The sequence below is a fragment of the Xiphias gladius genome, chromosome 5 (assembly GCF_016859285.1).
Source record: "Xiphias gladius isolate SHS-SW01 ecotype Sanya breed wild chromosome 5, ASM1685928v1, whole genome shotgun sequence".
Lineage (NCBI taxonomy): Eukaryota > Metazoa > Chordata > Actinopteri > Istiophoriformes > Xiphiidae > Xiphias > Xiphias gladius.
Window position 1 is genome coordinate 13001198 of NC_053404.1, and position 26766 is coordinate 13027963.

General features: G+C 37.9%; 3 protein-coding genes and 1 long non-coding RNA gene across 6 annotated transcripts; 2 read left to right on the forward strand and 2 right to left on the reverse strand.

Annotated features, from left to right (window-relative positions):
- The first annotated feature begins 815 nt into the window (after positions 1-815).
- On the forward strand, positions 816-1669 carry LOC120790156 (transcription factor 24-like). The gene is made up of 2 exons (XM_040127505.1): positions 816-1241; positions 1559-1669. The coding sequence occupies exons 1-2, from the start codon at positions 816-818 to the stop codon at positions 1667-1669; spliced, it is 537 nt and encodes a 178-aa protein (XP_039983439.1).
- Positions 1670-3122: 1453 nt separating this feature from the next.
- Positions 3123-6066, forward strand: LOC120790157. Of its 2 annotated transcripts, none has more exons than XR_005707511.1 (6): positions 3123-3333; positions 4412-4462; positions 4586-4635; positions 4889-4954; positions 5470-5524; positions 5998-6066. It is a non-coding gene; the product is annotated as an uncharacterized LOC120790157 (long non-coding RNA). The 2 variants fall into 2 exon arrangements; XR_005707510.1 differs by lacking the exon at positions 5998-6066 and adding an exon at positions 5780-5976 and having other exon boundaries at positions 3128-3333.
- Positions 6067-6384: 318 nt separating this feature from the next.
- Positions 6385-12517, reverse strand: mcmdc2 (minichromosome maintenance domain containing 2). The gene is given in 18 exon segments (XM_040127504.1): positions 6385-6407; positions 6410-6571; positions 6881-6955; positions 7398-7511; positions 7514-7538; positions 7664-7840; positions 8334-8491; positions 8629-8834; positions 8956-9193; positions 9401-9501; positions 9503-9518; positions 11126-11151; positions 11153-11225; positions 11330-11452; positions 11655-11850; positions 12022-12081; positions 12172-12302; positions 12421-12517. Coding segments are annotated over 18 exon segments (2001 nt in total).
- A 225-nt stretch (positions 12518-12742) lies between these two features.
- On the reverse strand, positions 12743-24958 carry sgk3 (serum/glucocorticoid regulated kinase family member 3). Of its 2 annotated transcripts, none has more exons than XM_040127299.1 (17): positions 24747-24958; positions 19811-19991; positions 19585-19668; positions 19295-19367; positions 19030-19105; positions 18760-18835; positions 18275-18324; positions 18060-18117; positions 17623-17706; positions 17393-17524; positions 16666-16778; positions 16059-16095; positions 15484-15570; positions 15067-15162; positions 14633-14788; positions 14330-14419; positions 12743-13645 (listed from the first exon to the last, which is right to left on the reverse strand). In XM_040127299.1, exons 2-17 carry the CDS (start codon positions 19904-19906, stop codon positions 13475-13477), a joined length of 1479 nt encoding a protein of 492 aa, XP_039983233.1. In that variant the 5' UTR covers positions 19907-19991; positions 24747-24958; the 3' UTR covers positions 12743-13474. The 2 variants fall into 2 exon arrangements, with proteins under 2 accessions (XP_039983233.1, XP_039983234.1); XM_040127300.1 differs by lacking the exon at positions 24747-24958 and adding an exon at positions 24023-24244.
- Positions 24959-26766: the final 1808 nt, after the last annotated feature.

Genomic DNA, 26766 nt, shown 5'->3' on the forward strand with positions numbered 1-26766 from the left:
TGGGGGCGAGTGATTAATTACGGCGGAGTGAAATACTTGTCGGCCGCTGTTTGTATCCAATAAATTAAGGGCTCCTGAGATTTTTACGCACACAGGTGAAGTGCTGGATGCGCGTACAGGGACTGCTGCGCACCTTTTCTGCAGACGCACCACTTTATAAGGATAAGCTGGACGTCGACTGGGACCATTCTACACTGAAGAGCAAATTCTCTGTCCTATCGGAGCCCTCACTGGATTGCCTTCATGACGTTTTTCAAGACAGCGCCTTTGAGAAATACAAGAGGTAACTTCCATATCAGACCACCAACCAGAAACAGTTCTTATGAGTTTGTACACTGGCAAAATGCCTGACAGGGACTTCATTTGTACTGCAGGTCATCTGACATGTCACTGAGCTATCAGCACAAATTCAGGTGTCTTTGGTGTACTTGTGAACAGCTGTCTGTTCTGTCATTTGGCTTTTTCAAGTTTTATTTTTTAGGGGATGAGCTGTAGATTAGGAATGTGCTATCTGTTTAATTTGGAGCACCCTGCAATTTAACATGACATTTTCAATAATGAGAACTTAAGTTATTGTTTAATAACTAATGCAAAGGAAATAACTTTGATAGCGTAGATTACAATATAAATTAAAGGTAAAGCTAAAGGTAGAACAACATATAGACTAACATAAGTAATTAATACGTCGTCTCTAAAATAGTCTTTTCAATTATAACTTGAGTTCAAATAAAACGAGCTATATAATGGCCAGGTTAAACTACTAAAAGTGACTTTTTATTTTTGATATAAATCTTCAGGTCTGTAAGTGCACCCCGATGGTTGGAAGACAGACGCTCCGAATGGACAGCGGCACTTGCTCCAGGCCGGTGGTGGATGATAGCCCTGCATCCAGTCCAAGCTCCAGCCCAAGTCCGGACGGTCGTCGTCGAGAGCTCCAGCGGGCCAGGGTGCTCCAGACCGGCGCGCTCGGCGGCAGAGGACGTCCGGCAGCAGCCAACGCAGCACGAGAGAGGAGCCGAGTGCAAACCCTGAGAAACGCGTTCCTGGAGCTACAAAGGACTTTGCCGTCAGTGCCGCCGGACACCAAGCTGTCCAAACTCGACGTGTTGATACTGGCCACCACCTATATTGCCCATTTGACTCGAACACTACAAGAGGAAGGCACGGAGGAGGGAGAGAGCACAAAACAAACAGAGGCATTACACTCATTGAAAGGTGAAGGCTACCTGCACCCAGTGAAGGTCAGTGATAATTATAACACGTATAATAATGATGATAATAATAATAATGATAATAATAATAGTAATAATAATGGTTTGTTTGATTGTGTTTATCTGTTTTCGTTGTCAACTGTGTATTCAGTATTTTATTGTGGAATTATTTTTGATAAACAATTTCTGGGCGAAATGTCTCACTGCATACTGTTGATCTACATTGAAAGAGAGAAAAAAATCAGTTATACTTAGCTTACAAAATTTCAAAGTATGCAATATCCTCGCCGGTGGCCTTTGGGCCTATTTCAGAGGGTAATTTCTCAACAAATTAAATATCTTTACAGAAATGGCCAATGCGATCCAGACTGTACGTCGGAGCAACCGGGCAGTTCCTGAACACCACAAATGCTTCAGAGTCAGAGAATCAAGGCCCATCATCGTCCACCTCCCAGTAATAGACTTAAATCATTTGTATGAAACAATTTCATATTTGCATGAGTTAATGCTGTTTACTTTGGCAGCAGCATATGTCTTATGATTGTAGAACAATTAGACTACCTGATTTTACTTCCAATAAGCCAATAATTGTAAATTAATATATTACGTGAATTTTATTGTATAAATTTTGAGAAAGCAGACATTATGTTTCTTTGTTATTTTGGCTAATCCTGTTTGCCCTGCATTGAGCAGTTCCATACATGTCCCAGGTATGATATTTGTAGAAATTCCATGGGGTAATGAGCCCGTCATGCTTGAGGTGTGCACTTTCAGTTGAAACATTTGCACTAAATGCATGCATGAATAACTTAACATCTGTCATGTGAAGTGGTCTGTCAGACAGTCAACAATGGGGGCTCTTCATCTCATGTTCCTTCTTATTTTTACATGCATGGTTGTAAATGTGTTTGTGAATAAATGACTTCAGAGAAAGAATACCAGTCTCCTAAAGTTTTGATGATAATAAAAAGAATCTAAGAAAATAACCGCCAATTAGACCTATTTACGAAAGTAAAAAGGAAACTATCATAATTGAAAGTCCATATTGACTTTGTCTGATCATTATTTATTATTATTGTAATTATTAATTTATTCAACACTGATGGTATTTAAGCCATTTAAGACTGTTCTTGTGGTCATCGGTCAGTGTACTTCTGTGACAGCATTCAGTCTGTTACAGCTGTGGTCGCTTGTAGGCTAAATAAAGAATTAGATTTTAACGAGTGACAACATAAAATTAATTTGCAGCAAAATGACTGCACCTGACTGAAGAATATACAGTAGACCATTAGGCTGATAGGTCTGTGCTGACTTTAGAAATCCAATGGGCTAAACGTCAAAATAAAGAAAGAAAGAAATGAGATGTAACGTGTGGTGTTTCAGCTCTCTTTAAAGTTAAACTACAATGCGTTTTAAAAAGAAAGCAAACAATAATTACTTATATTTATACAAATCAACTACAGATATTTTCATGGCGTAAAAATTAAGAAAATGAACGTCGTATATTAAACATTTTTTTTAAATTCAACATTTCCGTGGAAACAAAAGTATTATGATGGTGCTTATGTGTGTTCGACACTCATTAGGTCATTTGCTTAACATTGTTGGATTAATTGATCTGTTTTTTATGTAACTTCTTCAAAATACTGCTAAATGCACGGGCAAATCACTACAGTATAAACGGTAACAAAGAGCAGCATATGTTTATTCCAGACAGTTTGGAGGAAATGACGGAGGTTGGAGGTATGCAAATTGTTCGGCAAAAAGACCCGTGTCTATTTTAAAAGTAGTCAGCTGAAGAAAATAAAGATAACCAGAATTTCCTAACCACAGATCACTAATTCGTCACAAATCTTATAATAGTAATGAAATTGAGAGAATGCATTCATTAGCCATTTTTCCAGATTAAATATAAGCGTCCAAAAATCGGAATTACTTGGTCCTGACAACTGGATTATTGCTCCGCACTGGATGTGCTGCAGTGCGCAGACCTGAGGCGCAGAGACTGGAGGACGGACCGGAAACTCTCCCTCTTGTCCTGGAGAAACGTGGTGAGCAGTCGTGCTCGCTCTCACGTTTCAAGTGAACGATGTCGCCTTCGAGATTAATCTTCAATACGTAGGTAGGCAATTGTAAAATGGGTTTATATGTTTCCGTAGCTTAAAGTGTTGCAATTCGCCAACGTGCTTCCAAGCTAATTCGGAATTACATTGAACATGGTCGTTGGTAGTTAGCAGAAAGCTAGTTAGCATCTCTGCCACGTGGGTAAAATGAGCGCGTGTCGCAGTTGTTTTGCAATAATTTCCATTATAATCCAAAATTCTAACGCTGAAGTTACCTATTTTTTACTTTATAACACAGCTCGTCAAAGTTGGTATCTTAAATTCAGCATTGCATGTCAATTTTCTCTCCGCTCAACCATGAAGTCAGGACGTATATCGTAAATGAATGTGGATTTGGACGGGAATTTAATGTACGACTTAACCATTAACAAGCTATGTTTGGTCCTTATCACGTCAGATCTTAAATCACATTAGTATATGTCATAGTATGTCATATTTTAGACTTGTTGACATAGCTAGCAGTAGGCTGCGGCGTTACAGATGTAACACATGGGCAGTCTGGCCCACCAGTAATTCGGTTACGATGTGTAACTATAGATAGGGCTCATCCCTAAAGTAAAGCAATAAATCATTCTTTTAGACAGTTCAAAGGGGAAAAAGGTCCTCTGTGTCATTCGGCTTCTTGTGGCACTGTCCATATCTGGTTTTGTCCAGAGGTCAGGAGAACAGCGGCTGATCAGGGAATTGCCCTCTCCCATTATTTCACTGTGGAAAGTCGTCATGGTATCTTCGGAGGACGTAAGGTCATGGCAGAGGTCGTGACCTGCTGTTGAACCTGTCCCCAGACCTGCATGTTAGCCGTGCTCCCAAGCTGTGTTACATTGTACCCTTTGACCTCCGGGGGATCAGTCATCCTTCTTCACCTTATTGACTATTCCTTCAGTACATGTTATTCATGCAAGCTGAAAATCAATACATCACTCCTGAGAGTAATTAGTTGTGAGGTCTGATTAAGTTACTGTGAGACTCGCGGGGTAAAATTTCATGGCAATCTAAAGGGATGACCATGTAGTAACAATAAATAAAAAGATAGAAAATGTATTAACAATTAAATGTATGTGGCTTTTGTCTTTTTAGAAGTGCTGGTGAAAATGGCTAATTCCAGCTATGACTGGCACACCTGATAAGGTAATATTAAGGTGTATATCTGTATTCAAACAAAATTTAAAGATCAATCATAATAATAGATTAACTCAGGAGAGGCCAAATGCTTAGTGGAATCTGTGTACTCAATGATCCTTTTGATGTCAGGCCACCACTACAGACAGCCAAATGATGGTCTTCACTTTCAGGACCTTAAGGTGAGTTCTGAAGTGTTTGACAGTTTTTGGTTGTGTAGTGCTTCAGGCTCCAGTACCTTCCTGCTGCTGGTATAGTGATGAGTTCACTTTTTTGCCGTTTACCCATCAGACAATAAGGTGGTGAAACTGTGACTAACTGAATCACCAGCATAATTAGACCAGTTGGAACTGGTTTTACAGAAGATGTAGATTATTCTTAATCTTTTTCTTTCTTTTTTTTAAATTCACCTCAGCCCTGTTTTTTCTTCTTCAGCATGCTTCAGATTACATGCTGTGGTGGCAGGAAATGCACCTGATGTAATCCAGTTCTGATCAGGAGGTGAGTTCCTTGCTACAGTATTTTCTTTTGCACTGCTGTATATTTATGATGCTACAGCATTATATTTTAAATGATTTTGGTAGAATTATTTTGGAAGGCATTGCTCTACTAGACCAACCTAGTTAAAAATAATTTCCCAAACCTGGTTTATTAAAGTTTTTTTCATCAGTTTACTCTGTGTCAAAGTCAGAAATGGCTAATGCTGTGCTAAGTCTTAGATCATTTTCTAAACATTGAGAATTGGCAACTCTTGCAGTTGGAATAGTGATGAATTCACCTTTTCGCCGTTTACCCATCAGACAACAGAGTGGTGAGATTGTGACTACTGAATTACCAGCTGCAACCTTAGTTTTACCATGTCTGCTATGTTGTTTTCCCAATAGTCTGGATTTTATGCATTTACAATAAAGGTTTCACATGTAGACAAGAAATGTTATCCAAACACACTGGCATGTAATGTTGCAGAAGAAATTGCAGTGTATAGAACTGACAAATTAACGTTCCAAATTTAACAGATAAGCAGATGCTGTAATGGAGCAAAACATGGGTGTCAATATCATCTCATCCCTGGTAAGTAAAGCCAATCCTAAAACGGATTCACTATTTTGCATTTGAACTGGCCTGTTCACTTGACTGGTTTATCTGCCGTGTTTAAGCAGTAATGATGAGTTCGCTTTTATCGCCGTTTACCCATCAGACCAAAATGGGCTGCTGAGAATGTGACTGACTGAACTAAAAGACAAAGTTGTCTTTTAGTTGACAAAGACCATACAATTCACTCTATTTACACTTAAACTGATTATATATTACTTATTTATTTGCAAGGTTACAGAGCCAGTTAACTTATCGGACATCTATAGGGATACCTCATTTGAAAGGCAAGTACGGATCCCCAACCCCTGTCAACTTGTCATATCAATAATGTTACATTGATATTGAGTTGACATTTTAGCTGTTTGCACAGTATCTGCATAACTTTTTTATAATATATTTATCCTGCTCCGGTTTGTCTCATTTGAATGTGTTTTCCATGTCTCTTACAGTGTTGCTGGCACTGATGACCATTTGGCAGAGATCTGGGATATTTGTAGATTTTATTAAAAAAAAAAAAACTTGTCTGCAAGAAAACGACTTGACTTGATCTTCTCAATTTGTTTCCCTGCATATCTTTTCCTGTTATGTACAGTATTTTAGATATTTTTCTTTCCAAGCATGCTGTATTCAGATCTTGCTGGTATCACCAGCAACCCTCTATCACCATTGCATTAAATTCAAGGTATTTTAGTGTGCCTGTTTCAATTAGATGAGTCAAACTTAGATGAGTCAAACTATGAAGGAATGAAAGGAAGAACAGTCACAGTCATCAATGCGGTTTCTGGTTAGTGTGATCTTGTGCTGCCTACCCGTATTTTTGGATCTTTAGAGAGGTCTTACTCTTCTGTGATGTATGTGTTGCTCCCGGTGTGTAGGCGTTAATGAAGCACAGGATATTCTCGTGGAGCTCATCCAGGATTATCTCTCTCCTTTGCAAACCATCCACATCTCCCAGGTCACATGGAAACACTGCATTAAATGGAATAACGAGAGAAGAGGCCCCTAAAGGAAGAGGCAGGCATCCTTTGAAAAAACCTTTTGAAAGAGCCCTCATAGTGCTTATTAATAAGAAATAATCATGACCAGGAAAAAACCTACAATAGAGAAATGGTTAAACTGTCTGTACAGTATTTCACTTGGGTGTTTTTATATGCATTGTTAAACACCATGCTTACAAACAGGACAACCATATAATACAGAACAGCATTAAATTACATGACAATAATAGGATATATATCTTAATTTAATGTAAGTACTGTATTTTTACATGGTATTGAGAAAGAGAGGGTGATAATTTAAAAAAAAAAAAAAAAAAACATGTCTGAGAGTGACAGTTTTCACACAGGAGCACAGCTTCCTCCAGTATGCGTGTTCTGAGACATAACTTGCAGTGGGCCTCAGCCAAAGCTGTCCGTTGAATAAAAACCATTAAAGGACCCTTTATAAATGAACGGTTGCCCGAGTAATATGCTGAATGTAAAGTACACTTTCAATTTGTATCAATTAGGATGGTAACAGATAAATTAATCAAAAGTTGTACAGGTTATGTCAATATTTTGAGAATTAGAACTTAATTTGACATTTTTTCTCCTGCAGTCTTACTGAAAAAAATATTTATTTTCATAGTTTTAGATCCAAATAAAATATGTCACCATAGTGAAAAAAGGTTTGAAAACATCTGTCATAACCAAATGAAAAATAATCATCTGAGGGTATGGCTTGGATGAGTTCTCCACCTAGTGGACTGTATTGACATTACACTGGACTGACTCATGATCTGTACATACTAAGATAAGATGCAGAGTGAAGATGGAATATTAAAATATCAATTATTCATCCTAATTTTTGCAGTAGAGTGCTTACAGTAATTTGACAGAGGTCACAGACATCTTGACACCCTGACTCACTGTTCGGACCCTATGGCTGGCCATGTTGTAACCATTGATCATTTTCTCTGCTCCACTTGTAAACTTTGTGTGTGGGCTACCAGCTGGAAGATATAGAATTCAAAACAGCAAATGCAAGTTAAGGTAAATGTATAAACACTTCAATCGAGGCAGTGTATCTTAATAAAAAAAAAAGCAATGCAAAGGACTTTGAAGGGAATATGTTAACCTCCTGGTAGTCTTGAGAAAACTCCCAGCAGAATGGGTAGAGGGGTTTTCCCGGCTGTACTGCCTGCTCGAGCGTGTGGACAGTCTGGGCAAGGAAGGCCTGCTCTCCCACCGTAGCCCTACACTGAATTACCAGGCCAAAGGAGTCTGCCAGCTCAATTGGTATGGGACCCATTTCCTGCTCACAAAGAAGATACTGGGCATCAGGAAGCTGTTTAATGTGCTGCTTTCAAAGTGGTAATCTGCTGACAATCTAAAATGACGAGGCATTCCTTATAAGTCAAAAAGTAACCTAAGATCTAATGAAGCCTCTATGTGTCTGGTTATATAGGTTATTTTCTACCTCTTCCCTGCAAAAGAAGAAAACAAAGCACTGATTATTCCCAAGGGTTCTGCCATGAAGTAATGTTTTCTGGGCAGGGCACTTCCTTTAAGAAAAGTAAATTGTCTCAATTTCCTGTTTTGCCTGTGCTATCTACAAACATCTGAGTTGAATGAAATGTGACATTTTTTGAGCTCCGTGTATTGTACGGCACAAGCTTAGGTTTCACCAACATATGACAATATATTTTCCGCAAAAAAATCTCAATTCAGATTTGCTAGTCCACATTCAGAGTACGTTTTAAGTGAACTATACAATAGTAATACAACACTGTTGTGATTGGACTCACTGCTGTTCCCAGTATGGCACAGTCTGCACTCCCAGACCATTAAGAGGAATCTGTGAGGGCCCAGAAGTTGCATTGGAATGGTAAGTAAAGCTGCTGGTCAGCATCCTCACCGTTCTTCTTTCCCGGGATTAACACAGACACAGTGCAGCTCTCCAGAACTGATAAAAACTCGGAGGGGGAAATTACATCAATTACCATATTTGGCAGAAATTATCCATCATTTTTTATAGCTGACAGAATCCTCTCCTTTTGCCTTATGACGTAACTTATTATAATTATCACTCTGGTGCTATACCTGACTGAATGGAATCCAACCTGTCGTTTTTGTGACAACCAAGATCTCCAAACATGCATATACCCCCAGTGGCTAGCAGGGCAGAACCAGCATAGATGTTAGTAGTGCCTGCTCCATGTTCGTCCTGGGACAGAGATGCAAACATCTCTTCCGAGGCCTGATGCCTGACCCCATGACATGCCAAACCCAAGCTGTATGCCATTAGTCTAACAACAAACACAAATGGGTAAAGAGTATTAAGGAAGATTAAATCTCAGGTTCTGTTTCCAGTCAGTCCATTTAGGATACACCAAGTTGCATAATTCAAATCACTTTACTCTCCTTTACCTGTCTAATATGAGAGTGTTCGTGGTGACAACTAGAAGATCCAAGTTGTGAAATGTGTCTTTTGCATCTGCTCTGGTTTGCACCAAGCTGAGCAACAACCCCAGCTTTAGTGTGTCGTGTAAGCCTGGAGGAGCTAAGTCCAACCCAAGGCAGTGAGCTACAATGGCAGGGAACCTCCAGGGAGACGAGGCCGTGGCCTTCAACAGCTTCTGGAAACTGACACTGACTTTATGGGGATCTGTAGGTAGAATTGTGAGACATGGTAGATATTTCAATATGGTAACGATGCCTAACATTGCATATAAAATATGAAAATTGTTCAGATTAACCAGAATATACCATGTCAAAAAGTGTTAAGATTCATATCTGTAATCAGATATGAATCAGTGTCTGGAATTCTGTAGATTTGAAGCAGGATTTAATATGAGATCATTTACTGCCTTACAATCTGGCTCCCATGGTTGGACGCTATTTGTCTCTACACTCCAGGTAATGTTGGGCCATTGGTGCACATGCGCAGGAATGCCTAACACCCTGTAGAATTTAATTGTTACACAGCTCATCTATGTGAATAGGGGAAACAAAGCAATAAAACTCAAAGGGGTTCTCTGCTGCCTAGCGATTATTGAAAAAACATGCATGCTACCTACAAACCACTGCCAAGAGAAACAGAGTGAGTCCTTAAGAACAAAGATTTTTCTGTGTGCGGATTGCACAGCCAGCTAATGAGTGTTCCTTGCACTTATTAACATACATGTTTAGTAACGGGAACCCTGTGTATTGAATTCCTTCACAGGACTAGGTCAACAGAACATGTTAATCCCAGTGCTGAGATTTGCTAAACTCTCAGGGGTACTGACTGGACAATGTTATTAGAGGGGACAGAAACACTTAATATCCACCCTTGAGGCACTGTGTGCGGCTGGCTGCACAAAAAATCTGTTTATTTGAACTCTCCCCCACTAAGTTTGTGCTCCAAAGTTAGCTTCATTTAGAAAGCCAGAGAAAATTAATGACAAACTTCAATACATCTGACTGAGTGTAAATATAAGCTAATAGTACCACATTATTCAGGACTGGGAGTTAATATAATAGATGAGAATAAGATTTTACAAACAAATAATTACCTTTTAACTTTTGAGGATATTAATCTCAGTATGTATAAGATTTTGATTTGCAAATGAAAACTGAGCCTTTCAACCCAGTAAAACTCAAAGTACTCATTTGTTCTCTGCTATGCAAACAAAAAAGGCAACGTACTTAACAAGATAGAGTGAGCTACACAGAGTCTCTGAAGCTGGTCAGGTCTGGTCAAGGACTCTTCAGCAGAGCGACTACATTCTGACATGAATGCTCCAGCTCCCTGGTTGATGGGCAGTCTCCATCAGTCTTCATATACCAATACTATTGCTCTGCAACTTTTTGCTGTCATACAGTATGCTGTCAAACCTCATAACACATTACCAAGTGGGTTTTCATTGCTGAGACTCTCACAGCAAAGGCTTCAGATGATTCAAGGCTAAAGACACGGTGACGCAATCAAATAAATTTATACTGTAGGGATGTTTATTGTAAAGTTCAATAACACCTTAGGGACTCTTAAATTTGACAGGGATGCATACTCATACTACACCAGAGGGAGATGAACTAATTTTGTGCTGTTAAGTTCAGCAGTTGTATGGAAAAGGAGTCATTCTAATGTTCTGCAGCTGTTGAGACTTGAATATGACAAGAAACACAAACAGATACAAGTCATGCATGGAAAAAAGATCAGAGGTGAACTTTGTAAAGGAGTAGTTACACTCTGTACTGTTAATATTATGATTTTGTATTCTCTCTTGTTTTAAGATTGGTTTACTCTGATGTGGACCTTTTATATTGACATACGTTTTTGATCTATGCTGTTATTGATATTGACCGTGATGTGTTGTAATAACTGCTGCCACATTACCCTCACCTCTTTCAGATTAAAAAAGGCTATAAGCTATGTTTTCTCCACAATTTATGTTGCAGTTATCAGAATATCAGATAAATTTAAATGAATCAATGAATTAATATGTTGACTGGTTGGCACTGTTTCAGAGGACATCATAATATAATTATAAAGTGGGCCTGTGTTTGAGCAATATAAAGCCCGTATAAACTGTATAATTGTCTGACGTAAACCTACCTCTGAGAATCAGAGTGACAGACTGGTTTGAGTGAGCTTTGCTGATGGGCTTTCAGAATATCCAGTGCGTTGATATGGATCAGCTCCACAAGCTGTTTGTCTGTCTGCACAAAAACACAAATGCGGAATATAAAAATGCACACACAATTTTATTTTAACTACTTCTAACCCAGTAACTAATTCCAGTAATGTCCCCATTGTCACCTCCCAAGACTCTGAACTTCCCATCCTCTTTCATTTGGGAGTTTTAAGTTATGCAGTTGAAGTCGTTTGTCAAAGTAGCTGACTCTGTGGCTCTGGGTGCATGGATTCAGATGTGGTGGAACCCTGTGGCCAGCATCACGGAATGTATTCAAATGTGAATCCACTTTTAAGTCTATGAATACTACTTGTCTGAGGATTGCTTTAAAAACATTTTGTGTGTATAAACCCAACTGAATGTGGTCTGTCTTTATAGTAAGTGATACTGGAAGCTGAGAGATACCTAAAATGAGGGATCAGAGGTGACAAAGCATCTTCTCTGCAGTACCTGTAGGGCAGGGGCAGTCATCATTGATGCAGGGGAACCAGGCCCTCTGGGTGCATTTCATGACCTTTGTAACGGCAATGACCAAGCCCTGCATGGAGACAGGCCTCATGGGGCCATAGCCACGAGGAAAACTGCAAAGTTCCAGCTTGTACTCAGGGAATGGAGGCAGGTGTGTCAACTTCAGAATTACTTTCACCTCAGAAAGAACAACCAGATGACACATTGTCACAGAGTAATCCAGTCCATTAAGGTGTAGGCATCTAAGATTCATGGAAGTGTACTGATAATGTAATAATCATGGCTCTCAAGCTAAACATAGTGTTGTCAGTGACCAAGGCAAAGAAAAACCTGTACTGTTTATTCATACCTGACTCTGTGTGTGTAGTTTTTCAACAAGTGAAAGACTCTTTATGGCCAGGAAGCAAACCTGAATGAGGACTTAGCTAAATGTAGGTAACCTTACAGTAGAAGTTTACATTTAATTTTAGTTAACTGTTTGTTCACTGTTTTCACTTACAGATTGAAACAATGCTGTTGCCCTTATGGGGTCATGTAGAACACAGTCACCCAATACTGGATCCAACTCTATCACATCAAAAGGATTCACACTGATTCAAAACCTGTACACTGCCTCATTGTGTTGGGTATCTGGAAAGAGGGACAAAATTTAGCAAAACTGTAACCCTAGCTTAAATATAGCTTGGTGAATTTAGCTTTCATGGTAACAACAGGCATTAGCTAATTTTTCTTATTATAGCATGTTTACCTTTGAATTGTTTGCAGTCTTCGGTCAGTTTCTGAAGGCCACCACTTCTGTCTAAATAGCCCACAGCTGATTCTTTCAACGATAAATTGTCAGCCATTTCATTCAGTAATAGAAGGGTAAAGCTAGCATGGCTACGTTTGACGACAATCTTTTGCTGTTAATAGATAGCGTTAGCGCGCTAGCTTCAACGACGTTGCCATGGAGACCACTCAGCGAAGGTGATCAGGATGTAATGCCATTGACTAATAATGCCAGTTATACATTAAAGAAAGTACATTCTTACTATAAAACACACAGACACTCTCAGACTACTTTTCTTCGATTTTTTTTATTACTGTGTGGGAGTATAGGACCACTAAATTGCCAGGCATAGCAAAGCATTGTGGATTTTTAATTTCTAAAATTATGAATAAATGTTAAGGCAAGAACAGCACAAACATGAACACAGACAATCCAATTTAAAAACAAAAACAAAAACAATTCACTCAGTACTCGCAAAGACAACTAAAACGTAACTTTTTTTTTTTTTTTTTTTACAAATTTGACCCATAAATCAAAATGCTTAATTCAGTGGTCTCTCAAGTGATCCCTATTTCCATCTTAGTTAATATGAATATGATACATGAGTTTATTTTTACAGTAATTACATGGACAAACACCCATCAAATCCACAGTCAAATGGTGTTATTTTAAGTCCAGAGAACTGTTCAAGTTTTTCAGAAAACTACTTGTTGATGTCATTTAAGGGACAAATTTAAGGCTTTATAAAGGCTCATTTTAGAAACCACCAGAAATTACATTAATAGAGAATGGTTGTCCTGAATTCTTAAAAATATCATCTGTTATGTATATATATTTATATAAATACAAATAGGTAAAAAATAAAGACTTTTCTGGCACTCTTTGTTCCGACCAAAATCTGTTTTAAGTGCTGTTTCTTCTCAGCTGCTTGCTTTGGCTTAATAGAACAAGTTTATCCATGGTATAAATTTCTTCCCTTTAATCAAAAGAAGTTAGAACTGTTAAGGCATTTGAAGACCTCACTGGGAATGTTTCATTGGAAAGAGTCATCAGAAGGTGGGGCATAAGAGAAGCCCAAAAAGGCATCATCAGCCTCCATTACACTTGCGTTTACTATGGAATGTTCTTGAGACCAACAGATGGAGCTGGGGACCATCTCCTCTGTGAACTCAGGATCAAAGTTTGAGATATCACAGTAAGAGCTCTGTAAAAACATTGCGGGAAAAGGGAAAAAAAAAAAACAAGGGTCATATTAGCATTCATGGAAGAAATACAAGACAAAATGCATGCCTGTGTATTCATACAGGGGATTATTTTGATGACATAAAATACAAATTTAAAGTCCTAGCTTTTATCTTGATTTTACAAAGTGCTTTAAGAAGGGATGAAAGAGTTAAGAGTGAAACATATGTAAAATGTAGGTCACTGAAATTAGGGAATGTTTTAAAAAGTTTTGAGCCAAAACACAAGACAAAAAAGAGAAAAACCCCAAAACATAGCATGAAATTAACTTTACAGAAATGCATTTTATGAAGTAGTTTAAAAGATGGTACTTAATTAGGCAACCTCCACTGGTAATTGGAGCACTTGTGCAATCTTGTGCAGTCAAATACAATAGCATTGTAAAAAATTCTACGTTTATGAAGTTTTTCATGTTCAGGTTTTGTTTACAGTTTCATAGACATAATTTTTGCTTTGCTTTGAAAATAATTCTAAATCTGACTTCCTTACCAATTAACTAAACTAAACTGTTAAATTATCTGGCTATTAAAACACTATATGCTGAATTGTGGATTTAGTGGATACATGCAATTGACTTTTTTTTAAAGCCAGGAATAGTCAAAATATGATCAAATTTTGATTACTGTGCAAGACACAAAATATTTACCACTTTGGGTTTGAATGGGGGAGGGATCTTCTTTTGTTCAAGGTCATGCCAGTTGATGGAGGAAAAGAAGCCGTGAGCTTTGATCTCATTCTGAAAATGAAGAATATATATCAACGTAGACATCATTTTGTATTAATAGAAAGTTTTTCAGAAAAAAAAAATCATTAATGCCATAAATTTGTTATGTATTAGCAGGTGTATGGTGTATATAGATTGGCCACCAGAGGGAGCTGAAAAATTGGAAATGCTGCTGCACATGTAGTGTCTATATATGGACAGGACAAGTGCAATAATCCTACTTACAAAGTCATCGCTGGACCCCAGTCTGTGTGTGCCGTCTTTCTCCAGCAGGCCTTGGAGTAGAGACCACGCGGTGCTGGATGCACCAGGACGCATTGCCAACGGCTTGTGGAGGATGTTGTCATACATCTCATGTGTGTCCCTGCTGTAGAAAGGTGGCTAGGATATAAGAAAAAAAAGAGAGAAGTACAGGAATGTAGGTGAATGTGACAGTACAATGAGGTGCTCCAAAATTTGGCACTAGAACCTAATGTCAAAATTTCTGCAGTTCACCAGTATATCCCGTAATAACTAAAAACTTTATGTGCAAAAGCAGTCAAGGATGCCTACCAAAGAAAAAATATTCATAATTACTGTCAACTGTGTGGTTTACTTCAAATAATGGTAAAATGCAGAGGGAGATGTAGGGAAAATAGGTGCTCAAAGTAAAAACTCACCAGGCCGAAGAGCATTTCATACAGCACCGAACCCAGACACCACCAGTCTACTGTATTATCATACGGCTGCTTCCTCAGGACCTCTGGAGCCAAGTACTGGTTGTTAGAAGCACACAAACGTCATAATATAACATGAATTTTGACATTTTGCTTTTGGCTTAAAATACACCAACTAAATGTATAGCAACTACATTTTTTTTCTTATAAAAGCCTGTTTTATTCTCTGGAAAAAGTTACTTATATCCTACACATACAGCAGTATGGCATGTTGGAATATACTCATACTTATAAAATGATTAACCACACTTTATTCCAAAAAGGCTGTTAATGATTGTTACTTTTTGACACTGAAGGTGAGACTTCTTTGGAATACCCTGTTGCAAAATTGGCAGTAAGCAAACATGTGAATACCCATACCTCAGGTGTTCCACAAAATGTAGTGGTGGTATCTGTCTGGGAAATGCCTTCCTTGCACAATCCAAAGTCCGTCAAAACGATATGCCCCTTTAAAAAGAGGACACAGGGATGTTTTAGACAACATGTGCCACACAAGCAGCTCATTATCCCTGGGGACTGAGGATTCTATTGTTGCCCAGGAATGTTGGCTGCAGTGTAGCCCAGTCAGTCCCATTCACTGTTCTCTCACTTTCTCAATAAGGCTAGGAAAATCATTAGTAAGACCTAATCCAACCACACACATTCTGTCCAGCTGGAACTGGAAATGACACTGCTATTCACTGGTGGTACAAATATGCCTCAAAAAGAATGAAATATGTGCGGTATACTGTCTGTTACTGTCTTACTTAATAAATCTGCAACCAATGTTTAGGCAGTGTAGTTCCATACACTTAAAACAAGTACTCTCAAAATAATATCTAACTGAAAAAATTGAGTACTTTGCCATCCACATATATATTTACTGTAATTATTGTTATAGTGATTATACATCAATTACACAGCAATGTGTTTGGCTTAAAAACAGGAATACTCACTTCTTGGTCAAGGAGGATGTTTTCTGGCTTCAAGTCTCTGGGCAAAATTAACACAAATAAATTAATTTCAGTTAGTAACACACAGGGATGACGGATTTGGAAACAGTAAATTCAAATTCCCCCATTGCAACCCCACATTCCTGAAAAATTTTTGACAAGCCACCATAAAAAGTATATATATTTTTGTATTATATATATTCATTTAACTATCTAAATATACAGATATAAATCTGGTGATGAACTCTAAAAAATAACAGAATCAGCCTTAAAAACCTACCAAGCATAATTTATGTGTAATATACAATCTATATTCATTTTCAGGTCATTGAAGTGTGTGTTTTGATAACACACTGTGTGTGCTACAGTTAACATAGCATTTATTTATCTCCACATTTAGACATATTAAGTTTGATGGCATCAATGTCTACTTTACATGTGAAACATTCACGTTATGTGTAAAGGGCAAAAAATATTCTCACATTTTCTAGACCTGAGCAAGTTTTAGAAGCTCTGATTAATTGACAAGACATCTTTTAGTCTGATCATTAAGAGCACTTCATAAATGTAACATTAAGCATGTATTAACTTACATGAACCTCCATCATACCTGTAAACAATGTTAAGCGAGTGCAGATGTCCCAGTGCACTTGCCATTTCAGCAATGTAGAATTTTGCTCTGGGCTCTGGAAAGGTCCGCTCTTTTTGAAGATGAAAGAAAAGCTGAAATGGAAAGGTTCTAATTAATTATTCATTAATATATATTATTATATATATCATTCTTGACCAGTAGATTGTAAAAATCTAATAATTATTTGACAGACACCTTCTTGCAAAGACTGCAGAAACTAATGCACCACCATGACTGCTTCACTGAGCTGTTAATATTTTCATTGTACCTTCACTTATGTAACATATACTGTATGTATGTTAGTTGTTCACACTATCACATTGACCGGAAAATAAAAATACTGATCTGATTTTATTTTAATCTTAAAGGTCATAGTAGTCATCTTGTTGAGATAGGCAAGAGGCAGATTTACTTGACTACAGATTGTAGTTAGTCACTCTCACACAGTCAGTCACACATGGCAGCTTTAAAAAGGCTGACCACACTTGAAGGACATCCATTGAGGAAGTCACACTCAGAGCCATTCGTTATTCTGTGTAATGCTGTGACCTCTAATAAGAATTTTAACAAATGAAGGTATGTTAACTAGCTGCAGTGCTGCTCCGAGGAAATACATATTTCCTGTATTACTGGCATTCTCAGCTTTTCTTGACGTTGCAACTCATTTCAATGTGAGCGCATTATTCACAAAACTGAAACAACTCACTTCTCCTCCATTGATGAAATCCAAGATGAAGTATAACTTGTCTGCAGTCTGGAATGAATAATGAAGCCCAACCAGGAAAGGGTGTTTCACGTTCTTCAGTAGCACATTGCGTTCTGCCATGATGTGTTTTTGCTGATTTGAAAAAGGAGTAATTTAGCAGGAGACCAATAATTCATGTACGCATGCCTGAATATGGATAGGGTCAAGGTCATATCTGATTGTAAAATTACCTCTTTTCTGTTTAGTATGACCTTTTTCTGTAAGACCTTGACTGCATAATACTTCTCATCATGTTTTCGTTTTGCAAGGAAAACCTGCATCACAAGAGAGAGAGAGAGCAGTATGAACACGGAATCAACAATGTAAACCAGAGCAATTCCCAATTTGTTTCTCACTTCCTACATGGAGAGTCCAACACATGCAGAACTAAAACTTGTTGCTACCTGAGCAGAAAAACAAGAAACATTTGAAAATGTTTCTAACTCATGTAATGTAAGTATAACAAAAATATATCAGTCAACATAATTCTACAAAGTTGATTTGTGAAACTACTTTCAATGTACTGAAACTATTACAATGAAGGCAATATTTTATCTATGTAAACAGAGCCATAAATATACAACCTTGGGAATTTTAATAATTTTAAAGTATTGCATCGTTCACATACCTTCCCAAAACTCCCCTTTCCTATGACCTTTAAAAAGTCAAAGTCTGTGGGTTTGGCACTGAAATAAAATAGCACATTAAATTCACAAATGTAAATTGTAATATAAGTAATTACACGACTGCAAAGTTTAAAATAATTAATAAAAAAAGCAAGGCAGTCTGCTTTGTGCTAAAGTATCAGGTTTTTTTAAAAAGTGCACTGAGTAGTGAACATACTGTGGATTTCCAGAGGGTCCCAGGTTAATGTTTCTGGAGGTAGAGTTGTTCTGTAGAACAGTAGATAAAACATTATCTAGATTAGCTGCAAAGATGCAACTAAAGGTTAAAACTGAGACACACTCAACACGGGTTCACAGGCAAGGAATCCAGGAATCCGGAATCCAAGAATCCAGTCCTTTATCTGTGCTACACTAAGTAAATAAGGGAAATTTGTTTATCATCTGAATTTATTTTGAGTCTAGATAGACTCTATCAGTTGCTGCCAAGTACAAACTACACATTGGGATACAGAATCAACAACTCTCTGGCACAGCCTGGACATAACAAAACCAGAGGTAGAAGACCTCACTACTCCATTATATCTGGACTATAAAACATATCAACTGAAAAGATGTAGTAAGCAGGAAAACAAAACTATAAATGAAGAAAAAAAAGAAAATGATCCATCAAAATTGATCAAAATTGGTTGATTGGTTACTCACTTTGTCATCTTCATCCTCAGAGGCATCTGAAAAGTTTTGCATTTTGTCCATAAGTAGAAAGGTCCTCACATCTGGACTGTAAAGTTTAAGAACAACTAAACAGTTAAATAAGAGAAATACAGTAACATCATTCATTTTCTTAATCTCATTAATGTCAAGTGTGAAGCATGGCTAAACAAGAATCTCATAAGATTGTTGGATTCAGATAATTGAAGCCATTCATCTTAATAGACTAATTAATAACACGACAGAGAGAACACCAAAACTTACTGGTTGCAAAGGTGAGGATGTGAGACAATCCGCTTGATGAACTCATGCAACCCTGCTCTTCTTTGCTTGATGAACTCTATTGGATGGGTGCATATATTGTTATAAAAGAGCAATCAAACACTGCACTCAAAGCCATAAACATGCATCCCAAAAAAAAAAAAGCATTTATGCTTTAAACATCTGGAGCTGGGCATCTGTCTGGATGTGTGTATTGGATTATGGTGTACATTATATGATATAACATGACCATAGAGTGAACACTTACCTGGCTCAAAATTATCCCCAAATATCCTCTTGGCTGGAATTTTCAAGTTCATAGAGGGAAACTGTTTTCTTAACTGCATTTAAAGATATGAGATGAACAGAGAAAATTCCATAAGGGCTTGCAGACATCTATGGTCACAAGTATGTAATTATTATAAATGCCAATGCGAACAGCATGACACAAGAGTTAGTGTAAGGCTAAGGGAATCAAAGACTTGTAAACAGAAAATTGGTAATGTGTTAGGTTTCCCATATGCTGTAAAATCAGCATGACAATGTGCCACCACTCACTGTGTTGTAGAGTTTATCAAACTCTGCATATCGCCTGAAGACAAACCATTCCTGTTGTCCAACAGAGACTATCACTTTGTAAACCTAAAAAAAGGCAAGGAGAATCCATGTAAACACAATGAGCAGTATCCAATTCTAATATGGTCTACACTTATATGATCATTTGTAGAATTATTTTACTCAGAAATGCCAGTTGAACATCAATGAACAGAATTTTTGTACACACTGTGTAACGCTTTTTCTTGTCCCTCTGCTCATTGTGGCAGGGTATGCTGACATTGGGGAGACTGGATTGCTCCTCCATCTTAGGGGCTGTCGGCATTCAAAGGTGCAAGGTCATAAAGTAATGGGTCCTCCAGGATAAAAATTCAAGTATACAACTGGCCCATCCCCATTCTGGGTCACTGCTGCAGAAGAGAAAAGAGAACAGACAACTCCGTTATTTAGGAAGTGAAACTGGTGTTCTTCTGCTGTGGTTATGTTGTCTAGCCCTGATTTGATAAACACTCATCCCTGAATATTACTTCATGAGCATGTTAATTATTTATTAATTGTAGTTGTACTTTTTTAGGTATTTCTTTGATGTTTGAGCCATAACATAGCTCTGTTGATTGTTGCTCCTGGGCAAGAGCTGTGAACCAGCCTTAAACTATATTACCTCTTCCATTTAACTATCAATCTATTTTCTCGCTAGTCATCCAGGGGTTGCAGAGGAATTCTTTTTTCAAGCTGTGCTTGTCTGTGGTACAAAAAACCACGTGGTCACCAGTTGCTTGCCTGCAAGTATCACATCTGGCTTCAGGAAATGGCCCTATTCCAGGTGATGTCCTTGTAAAAGCAAATAAATTAATAACTCCCTCAAAGGAATTGTATGGTGGGGCCCTTGACTGAGACCAGTTATAGTGTCACATCAAATAAAAACACTTTTTTTCTTTTTCATTGGGATGCAAATGGGCAAATTAAAGACAGCTGTTTAACAACAACATCAACAATTGCTGACTTTCAAAACATGCAAGTTTTTGCCTTAAAATCTTTTTTGGTTAAAACCTTGTCAAGAGGTTCCTGTGCTTGCTTAAAGAGTAAAGATTGTTGCAAGAGTGCACAGGCAACAACAGAGAGTCAGTGAGCGGCAACATGACAGAAGGCAGGCTCCCTCCTCCCAGGGAACCATTTAACTTACTCCTCCCTCTGAGTGTGAATATCCCATCCTCCCTCTCATCTGAATATTCATTGTGAAAAAACACTTAGATAAATATCATCAGAGCACTCTCTAGTTTTTTCTTATGCTTTTAATGATGCTATCCATCACCCTTGTGGGAGAATTGGGAGTCTCTATCTACACAGCCTTTTCCACATGTATGCATCTCACACACACTCTGTCAAACATGTAAAGGTATACAAGCCCACACTCATTCACACACACACACACACACACACTGACACTGACACACACTACCTCTCTCACACATGCTGGGTTTGTGACATTCTGGTTTGTTCCAATCAGTGGAGAGGTATTTTTAAATAACCTTCCAGGGGTCTTCGAAGATGCTGTTACACAATAGGTTAAAAGTAAAATCCCCCGGAGCTGTTCTTCCCCAACATTTAAAGAGTGAAATAAAGCTCAACGCTGAGGGGACTCCTTCCCCTAACAACTGTAATAACAAAAGGTCAAGACCTCAGTTCCCTGAATGTGAAAAGAGAATCTAATAACCGAATTATGATCAGTTGTAATGGATGTTAACTCCTGTATTCATCTGAAATAAAACTATTAAATGTATGATAAATACTAAACATTGTGTGATCTGACTAGATCACACACAGAGAGGCATATCTCTTTTTCTTCATCGTGAGTTATGTAATGTCTGTTTCTTTTACAACAAAGCTCACAAAGCTCTTTGTCTGATGCTCTGACTTGTCCATTGTTTGATGTTAGTGAGGTCACCCTAGTTTGTCCAGTAGTCTTTGTTCTTTTAACCACAACCGTTGTTATTCTCACTGCTGTTTGCTCAAAACACACGGAAAAACTGCTTTTGGTCAAATTTCTCCATCTGCGTATTGATCCTGAATGCATCCTGGAGGGAGATCTCATTCTGCTCACGTTGGGGTGAAGGAACACCAAAATAGCGACACTCTTTAAAATGCATGTGCTCAATCAGGGGGACCTTCATGGCCTCTTCATTACTAGCCCCTTCTTCTCTTTTGTTCCTACTTTTGACTTTCGTTTAGTTTCACTTTCCCCACTTACATTTAAACAAAAGAGACAAATAGCATTAAAAATTTACTTTCTCACAAATGTTGTCACTCTTATGCTGAAACTGTTAAACTTTGGTTAAAACTAGGGATAACTAATGTTTTTCTTTCTTTTTGTTGTGGTAGTCTGCCTCCTATTTCCCCAATTAATCAATAAATAGTTTAGTCTCTCAAATGTCAAAAAGTCTATCCTAGTTTCTCAGGGCCCAAAGTGTAATCTTAAAATATCTTGTTTTGTCCAATCCAAAGAAATTCAATTTAAAATGACATAAAACAGATATATGCATAAAATCTTCACATTTGAGAGGCAAGAAGAATTTTTGGCATTCATGAAAAATGACTGAAACGCCCATCAGAATAGTTGCTGATTAGTTTCCACTGATAGACTAAACGATTAATCAGCAGTTTCAGCTTTAGTTAAAACTGGATCTTTAAAACACTGTCATTTTGGGAAATTAACACCAGCTACATGTAGATTTAGACAGTAACTACAAGGTTTATTTCCTCTACCAGCAACTTTGGAGGAAACCAGTTAGATCCTTTTGTGTTTTTAAAACCTGAAGTTTGTACAATTGTGGCTTCTACACACAAAAATGGCCCAATACTTCCCTGAGCTGCCTCACATCTGTGCCTGTTTTCATGGTTTACTGACTCTCTACGTCACAGGGTAGGACTCGCTTTTTAACATTCCAGAAATATTTTTGTTCAAGGGGGAAATAACCTATAACTGTCTACTGCAACTTACATTTTCAGCTAACACTGCTAGTCCTTCATATGAAATGCTGCTGCTGCTCGCCACACCCACAAAGAGACATTGTTAATTTTGTTATAAGGAATGAAAACAAAGCTTCGAAAGGCAAAATTCAGAATGAAAAGGAACAAGATTAATGTTAAGCACATTCCCTAGCAACAGTTTAAGCCCAGCATCCGCTGCAATCACGCCACAGCATGAATTAACTTGTGCTGACAGGCACAAATATGCCAGGGCTACTATACAGGATCAAAAATAGCTTTCTTCCTGCTTAGCTCAAACACACATCCTTGCCTGTGGATATCCTATGAGGATGTTGAACATATATTTTTCTGTGTGAGGCTGTGTATCATGTGTGACAAGCATATTTAGCAAGAAAACAAAGCAGATGTCACCCCAGAATGGTAATCCCATGTGAAAGCTCAATCAGGCATGCATCCACTGATAAACACAGAAACACGGATGCATGCGAGCCAAAAATGGTGAGTGGAGATAACCTAGAAGACCTATTTTGAACCTACTCATCAGTGCATCAAAAGGAAGACTGCCTATTTCAGAAAACCTGTCAGTTATAAGCTTTATCATGACTAGGTTTTAACTTTAAATAAATACAAACAAATTTATTAAAATCTGTTCTGGTTCACTTAAAATGTTAAAACTTTTACAATACACCTGAACAGTCTGGACTAATGTAAATGATATCTGTATGTGTGGGATAAAACTGAATGACATAAACATTATTGTGGTTTATAAATATCTCATTATAATGCAACAGAGACAGATCTCTGATTGAGGAGGTGTAGTTCTAAGTGTGAGGGGCATGAACTTAAGTCAACCCCAGTACGAGCAACCAACTCAGCATCTGGACAGATTCCTAGCCTAACCCGACTGTCCAGACAGCTTAAATACATCCACAGTCTGCAAACTTTGTCTCTGACTTCCTTTTAGAAACAAGTCTGAATCAGCTTGTGCACTGACAAAATAAAAGGTTCATCAGCTGCAGTGAATTAGAAATCACAGAATGTTAGATGCTCTATCTGGACAAGGCTTAGCTAATTCTATGCACATTAGGTCTACATATGAGATCTGGATTATAGGTGGTTAAGTTATCAAAGACGTGGAGCTCTCAAATAGTGGGCTATCTAAACTTATTAAATACATGTTGCCATCTTTCATAACTTGAAAGTTGTCTTGTTATACAAAAGATGTTCTTAATAGCCACCTGTTGCATCAGGGAACCAGCCGTAAAGCCTCTAAACTTGTCTATATATACAATATTCAGCCACAAAATTAAATCCAGTAACTGGTGTTAATGTTGTGGCTGATTGAGACCAGAAGAGAAAAGTTTATGAAGACTGCTTTTTTGCATTTGTCCCATTTTGTTGTTAGCTGGGCTTTACATACAAGCATGACAAAAGGAAAAAAATATTCACATACACATCATCCACCTTAGAAATGGTGGGTGCCACTGGCCATACCAGAAAGCTGAATCAACATCCAATGTGGGGATTCATTCTGAGCCTATGAGATCTGAAGAAAGAATTTCAACAGTCAGATTACATTTACGTGAGGGTGGACAACATTTCCCCAGCACACAACAATGAAAAGGACTCGCCTACTTCTGTTTTATTTTAGCTCAACCATTTGGTAAGCTTATAGTGATTTTCACCAGTGTGTACTTACACCTGTACAACTTTTAAAATCTCAAGACAGATCACGTGTACTACAGGAAAAAGCGAGGAGAGGAGGAAAAAATGAGCCAGAGAAGGGAGGAGCTGAACGCACACACAAATAAAATACCTACACGGACATACACACTCAAAAAAGGAGAGCTTGGCATGTTCTAACAGGCTCCCATAAACAATACAGCAAAGGCTCATAATTGTACATGTTCTAAGATTGTCGTGTGTGTTTCACAGCAAAGTAGCTAACTTAAGTTTGTTTATACTATTTTGCTTCGGTTGACCTTCTGTTTAGTGTTGTCTTCGAACAGAAAAAAGTTAGTGTTATGTAATGGCTTGCCCTTATATTACTGAAATAGCACGTTATAGTAATTACATTAATATAGCGCTTCGTATGCCTGGTAGATATTACCTTACAGCTACTCAACGCTACGTTAGCCAAAAGAGAACAAGGTAACATTTAGATGAACATCACGTACCTTACAGTATTTTGATGCGGTATTCATCTATTTTCGCAGTTCCAGTGGGGATATTCCGCTCTACAGCATTTATACTCACAATGAACCAGTTTTAGTGAGACCAAAGCCCCCAAACCCCCAAAATGAAAGTGTAATTTCTTGCTGCCCATACGCGTCTCACAAGTGAGAGAAGCAGGAAACATCAGTCTTTCCTGGCCGTAGAAAGTTCCAATGAAATTTGTCACGGGACCTCAAAGCTACAACCACTACTGAGCGACAAAGAATAAACTAGTGTACATGTCCGGTACCGGATTTCAAAATATACTGGAGAAAATACAAGCCAAGTGGTGGAACTTATACATCTACTCAAGTACTGTGAGTTTTAAGCACTTGTACTCCACCTGATTTAGACTAGAACAGCTATAGTTACTGGTTACTTTGCAAAATAAGGTTTTATATACAGAACATGCAATTGGCTTATAAAGTAGCCACAACATTAAAATTCTGCTTGCACATAAATGCAACAGTAATAATAGTCCAATAGGTTAATAGATAATAATTTCACTTTCACGGGCTGTACTTTTTATACTTTAAGTACATTTAGGTGTTCATATTTCAATACAACAGTGCATTATGCTTCACGTAATTTTTGTCGTAATTCCAAACAAAAGGCTTTTATTTTTAGAGGCATAAAAAGTATTTTCCGGTCTTGGTGTGGTTCCCTAAACACCACTTCCTTTACAATCGGGAATGACAACATCGAGAAGTCAAACAGTCAAACAGTGTCACCTACAGGTAAAAAGTCTAATATCCAAAAATCATTCACATCCTAATTTTACATGAGAGACAGCGAGAATTTATGGCCCATAACTGCCAGAAAAAGAAATTAATAGATGAAGAACTAGCAATGTTATGTATAATATTACAATTATGACTAAGTCATTAAAAATTCGGGCACAGTAATTACGCAATATCAATTATTAATGAATGAATTACAAGTGAGAAGGGTGGGATAATATCTGAAAATTATAAACTACGTCATAATTTTGACTAACGAAAACTAACAAATATGGTTTGAACGGATAGTGCTGACATGTTAACATCCATACAGACGCATACCACCAATTAGCCAAGAACACAGCTATGCCCCGGGTAACCTACCTGCCAAGAGCTGATAATTCGCATACGAATAATAACTAAAAATGCTGTGATAAATTAAAAGAAAATTTTCAATCTGTAAAAATGTTGAGATGTGTTAGCATAAGAACAAAACACATTTTAAGTGGTAAATATTGTCTTTTTGGCTTTATATGCATGAAACTAAGAAACCGTGTAGATGCGAAAGTTTTGTCCAGAAGGTGTCAGCAGAATACAATTTAAAGGAGATGCAGAATGTACTGTGGTTATGCAAGAGACTGAATGTTGTAATTATTCTCTTGAACCTTTGCGTGCGTCTCCACCCTCACACCTGATAAAATATTATGCAATCATTATCATAATCGTTCCTATCCCTTACAAGGTACCACAATGATGTAATATCAATGCAAAGGCACCGGCCTTAGGAAGCAACGGCATAAAGTGGCACAATTCATCCACAATGCACTCCAATATAGACTTGCACCGTATGGTAAAATTGACTATATTCCATGTTCAGTAGAGCTATTTCCGTCTGTGAATAAGTGCTGTTAAATGTTAACACAAAATAATATTTCAGCACTGTGGACTGGGGGACAAAACTGGAGATCAGATTCATCGCGCTTGCCTCCAGTGAAATTGAGTGGCTGTGAACCCCATGAAACCCCTTCAAGGGCCCCCGAAAGTCCCCGAACCCCACATTGAGCCACCACCGCCTCAATGAAAAGATCCATTTAGCTGCAGAAAGTGACAGTACAGTTGTCTAATTTAGCGCCCGCCTCCTCAAATTTTCAACCACTGAAACTAAACCTCCTCCAACTTCTAACCAATCACACGCGGACCTCTCCTCATTCTTGGCCTATCAGTTCTAGTAGTGGCTCCTCTTTTCACAGCTCCATTTCTGACC